The sequence below is a fragment of the Gavialis gangeticus genome, unplaced genomic scaffold, assembly GCF_001723915.1.
Source record: "Gavialis gangeticus isolate Ggan-Ray unplaced genomic scaffold, GavGan_comp1, whole genome shotgun sequence".
In the NCBI taxonomy this organism is placed as follows: domain Eukaryota; kingdom Metazoa; phylum Chordata; order Crocodylia; family Gavialidae; genus Gavialis; species Gavialis gangeticus.
The window spans coordinates 43093141-43098162 of record NW_017729034.1 but is presented as its reverse complement, the minus strand read 5'-3'; the positions used below and the strand labels follow the sequence as shown (position 1 = coordinate 43098162).

The following is a 5022-nucleotide window of genomic DNA, read 5'->3' as shown; positions in this document are numbered from 1 at the left end:
TTTTTTTTTTTTTTTTTTTTTTTTTTTTTTTTGTATGTTCTGAGTTTCATAAAATATTTTTCCCTAGGCTCTACTCCAGTGTGAGCAGCTGAAAAGTGAGATGGAAAGACAGAAAGATCGCCTTGGGAGGGAGCTAGCCTCCCAACTAGATAAGCGAGATGGTGAAAAAGAAGCAATGCGGGAAGAAATGAAGAAAGAAAGGGAAGATTTGGCATCAACAGTAATCCTATTTATTATTATATTATTGCAGGGGTAGAGTGGTGGTGGTGGTAGATTAGGAACATCCAGTGCTTCTCTGGAGCAATAGGTGATGGCTTTTATGCAAGAAAAGACTATTGAGGCAATACTTCAGTAAACAAGTATTAAATTTACACATCAAAGTGTTAGAAAATAGTTAGCTTATGTAATCATTTTAACCATTAGTAGGGATGGATGACAGGTTGGAAACATATTAGGTGATTGGTAGCTTGATACAGTTGATAAGTTACAATATAACTTCAGTTTGTGTAATATTTTCAGATTTCATTTAATAAAATAGCCTCAAAAGTTAAAAGTAATACTACAAAGAAGACAACAGGTCCCTCATCATGCATTCACAGGTGCATTCAAGAAACAGTAGTAAGGTTGCGAAGTCAAGCATTTAAAGATCAGGAAAGCCAGAACTATGGCTGCCAGTGTCAGCTTTATATTAAATCATACAATTCTAAGATTGCATACCTTTCCACCCCTATTATGATCTTAGTGAGTCTTTTTTTCCCTTGCACATCTGTAAAAATGGAACTAAAACAACCTCAGTTTCTCATCTTTTATTTGCATTTATAAGCTCTTGGAGGCAAAAGAAAGAAAAACAAACGAACAAAAAAAGCAGAGCAGTGCACACAGTGACAGCACACACCACTCAAAACCAGAGCCGGCCAGCTGGAGCCGCGGAGATAACTAGCAGTGGTACAAGGTCTGCTGCTGCTAGTTGTCTCTGGAGAACCAAACATCCACACTTGTGTGGACGCGGTCTTAGTGTTTATTCTGCCATGATCTTAGTTGGCACCCTTAGGTTTTGCTGGAATATGAATAATAAATCATAATAATAAGTTATTTCCACATGAGAGACGGTGAAGAGGAAAATAGTCTCTCACTAACAACAGTGAAATTGTGAAACCTGATGGAGGAGTTTGGTACAGTAGGGAAGGAACAGTAAGATGGGTAGTGAGAGAATCTCAATGAAGTAGGCCACAAGTAATCGCTAGAGTATTAAAAATCAAAGGTGAGGGCAGTTTGGGTTCCAGTTTTGACATTACTAGAGAATCACTGGGGTAGCATAAGGATGGGAGTGGTACAGGTGCATTCCCCAGTATATGGTGGGAAATACGAGGGTGGCAAATATGGTCATGGAACAGGCACTAAGTGTACAATGCTCTAGTCAATAAACAGCAAACCTGTCTTGCGTAACCATCAAAAATCAGTTGCCAAGCCAGAACTGAAGGTGTATTTACATTGCACTGGAAACACAGAGGTATCGAAAGTGACTGATTGTAAAGGACAGGTTTATCTACAGGAAGTAGTACTTACTACAGATGTCACTGCATGCCTGCAGATCTATTTTGGCAGTATGAATGCATTCAACATAAATATCTCTTTAACCCAAAAAAGTAAAAATATATTCTTCACTACTATCACTGTTTAGTTCCTCAAACCAATACATTGCTATATATTGTCATCACCCCTTAAATTACATCTTAATGTTTGTTTCTCTGAGGGCTTCAGTCTCATAATGTGATCTTTAGACCCATTAAAACACTGCCTAATGATAATATTGTGATACTCTTGTGATTGCACAGTATTTGGTAAAACTGTGAAATTATTACTATGCTGGTAATTAGACTTATCTTTGTAGGAAAATAAGATTTTACACATGTAATAGTGGTAAACGTGAAATGCAGTACTTATTTTGACAACAAACAAAAAAACCAGGAAAGGGCTTTTTGCACTATATTATATTTATCTCCCTATGAATTCCTTATTAGTTCATTTAACAAGTGTTTTGTTTTAGAGGAACAAATTGGTATGGGTCCATAAAACAGGTGTATACATAATGGCTGTACAGTAGTGTAATTGTACGTAAGCCCTTAAATTCAGTTTTGACTTCCTGTAAAGTTAACCTAGAACTGTCAGGCACCATTATTTCCAGTTATGTTAGCCAGCTTAAGGACTAAACAGCTCAAGGGCAAACATCTTTGTTTTATTGTTATGTATCTTTTTCATCGTTCAGCAAAATTTCAGCTCAATTTGCTCGAAATATGAAGTCATAAAATAACTGTACTTTTAGAACATCCTGCATTTACTTGGTTATTACTACATTGCATCTTGGTTTGTTTTACGGTGGTGGGACATTGTTTTAGAATTAATTTAAGATCTTTATTTGCAGTGACGTTTGAGTTTTTGTAACTGCTTTTTCTGTGGCTAAAGGTAGTTGCCATTTACCGGTTGGAGTCTGTGAGTGATAGGTGACTAGGTCTTATGGCACAACAGGAATAAGGGATTATATGTATTAACAAGTACTAGAGTGGTGTAATTAACTGAATATATTTCAAATGGATATTGCAGTTTGAATCACTCCAAAATAATATTGTTACAACTCACTATGGATCAAATTCTGTAATCTTTATTCAGGGTGTGATCCTGGTCACTTCCTGCTTAGCCAAAATTCCCATTGACTTAAAATGAAGTTTTGGGTACTGGTTCTAGGCTGAATCTCTTCACTATACATTCAATCTTCTTTTTTCTTTTTTTTTCTTTAGGTGATGGTTCTGTCTCAGAATGTGGCCACACATGAAGCTCAGTTAGAGAGAATTACAAGAGAAAAGAATTCAATAGCTAACCAACTAGAGGAAGCCCAAAATCAATTTACTTCTCGGGAAATGGAAATTAATAAGGTAGAAACATTTTGCAAGTTAGAGTGGTTTGAAACATCACATGGTACTCTCTTATGGTTTTCACTTCTATTTTTTTTAAAGAATATTTGGAAAGATGGTAAATATATGTCTTAGATTTCTTGACAAAATTTACAAGTTTATAAGTAGAGAGATGAATTTCTTTTAGCAGGCAGATCACCCCACAAAATGAGATGTTTTTTCTTTTCTTAGCTTGTTCATAATCACTATTTGAAATTCTGCAATCAGCATTTAATTAATGATTCTCTTGATGATACAGGAGATAGTTATAGGACAATGATGTGAATCCTGTTCTGTTTTGACCCTGTAGTGCTCTGCACAGCATTATGCATTTAGTCTAGTTTCTAACCTGGCCTGCAGAAACCATTCTTGCTCCCACTCATTCCTGTGTTTTTTCTTTGTGTATTTTATCCTGCTCTTTTTATATCCTACCTGATCTCATACCAGAGACAAATGTTTGATGCAGTGGTTCTGAGCACAAATGCAATCATTTTTCACATATTACTAGGGGCAAAAAAAGGGTAAATTAAATTTGTTCCCACAAATTCCACCAGCCATTTTTTGTCTAGTCCTGTCTTCAATACAGTTTATTTTTTCCTGCTCCTGTTAACATGTTGGCACGTCTGACATGTCCCAGTAGTATTTCAGTCCCATTGTAGGACTCCAACCCAAGGCTAAAGAGGGCCTTGCAGCAGACAGTTATAGACTTTCTTGTAACAATGTACTGTGATCGCTGGGAGGGGCCAATTTGGCACAGGCTTTTGGACAGCCTTTCCTCACCTTATACTCCTGTCACTGTTCCTTCTTATAGTACTGGTTGCAATTCTTTTTGATGAACAACTTTTGCTTAAAAAATATAGTTTTGGACAGGCATAATTATTTACACATTTGCGCCCAAATTACCTAAACCAAAAGTAACATTTTAGAAGTGTTAAAATACTTAATGTTTATATTTCCAAAACAAAAATATTCAGGATAGATTTACAAAGGGCCTAGACTCCCCATACAAAACCAAGAATAAGAAGCTGTAGAAGGAAGAAAATGGTTTTGAACCTGAGTTTTCCATATTCTAGGTAAGCATATTAACCACTGAGCTAGAGTATAAGAACACTATCACATTATCTCCTCCTTGTTTTTGGGAGTAGTATCTAAGTTCTATATTAAGTCTAGCTCTTGATTTCCAAATAATTTGATTTTTAATTTTTAAAAAAGTGTCTAAAATAACAGACAGGGCAAAATGTTTGAAATTGACTAACATTTTATTTGGGTTTATTCAGTCTGGGGTTAATCCAAACTTATTCTTTTTCCCTTTATTTTTTGGAGCTGTTGGCAAACTGAAAAATAAGTTATTCATGCAGTTCTAACAGCTGGTTCCTTTGTTCTGTTTTATCTGTGCTACACATGGAGATGGTTTGGGTGACTAATTTTCCCCTTCATGAAGGGAAAAGAGAGAGAACCCCATCTCATATTCTGTCTATGAGAGAAAAGGAGAGGAAGTAAACAGTTAACAAATCTCAGTTTTGAGTATTAAGTGTTTAAAACAATCATGAGATCTCTGTTTTAGGCATCAGTCAGGCTTGAGAATTTTTGCTGTTCGTTGAAAACACCATTCTATCCCATTATTTTAAATGGTACTCAATTGTAAAGTGATGTCAGAGAAAATAGCCACCATTTTCCTACATGCTTTGCATTTGTAAGGAAGGCAACTGTTTCTAAAGACAGGCATGGTCTCAAAAATGACTTCAGCCAACCTGTCCTTACAGAAGATAGGGTCTACATAGGAACATCCTTCTTGCCTAGAAAACAAGACAAGAAACTGGAAAGAGAAAGGAGAATGAGATGGGCAGGAGAAGATTGAGGATTCCGTGGCATTTAGGTAGCAGCGACAGAGGAGAATGTGGGGAAAAAGGAGAGAATTTGTAGAAGAAAATAGGGAAAGAGGAAATGTGTTTGGGTAAGAATAGAAGATGGGGAGGGATGAGGAGGACAGAGATGGACTGACATGAAACAAAGAGCAGCTCCTACCTCTGCAGGACAGGGAGAGAGTAAATTTAATCTACCTGGGGGATTAAGC

General features: G+C 36.4%; 1 protein-coding gene across 4 annotated transcripts in view; it reads left to right on the top strand.

The window, feature by feature from the left end:
* The window catches only part of SDCCAG8 (serologically defined colon cancer antigen 8), a 181158-nt gene that overhangs the window by 41999 nt on the left and 134137 nt on the right, over window positions 1–5022 (top strand). For all 4 annotated transcript variants that reach the window (XM_019527201.1, XM_019527202.1, XM_019527203.1 and 1 more), the window contains exons 10-11: window positions 68–220; window positions 2796–2930. In XM_019527201.1, coding sequence (XP_019382746.1) covers window positions 68–220; window positions 2796–2930 — 288 coding nt within the window. The remainder of the gene's footprint in view (window positions 1–67; window positions 221–2795; window positions 2931–5022) is intronic.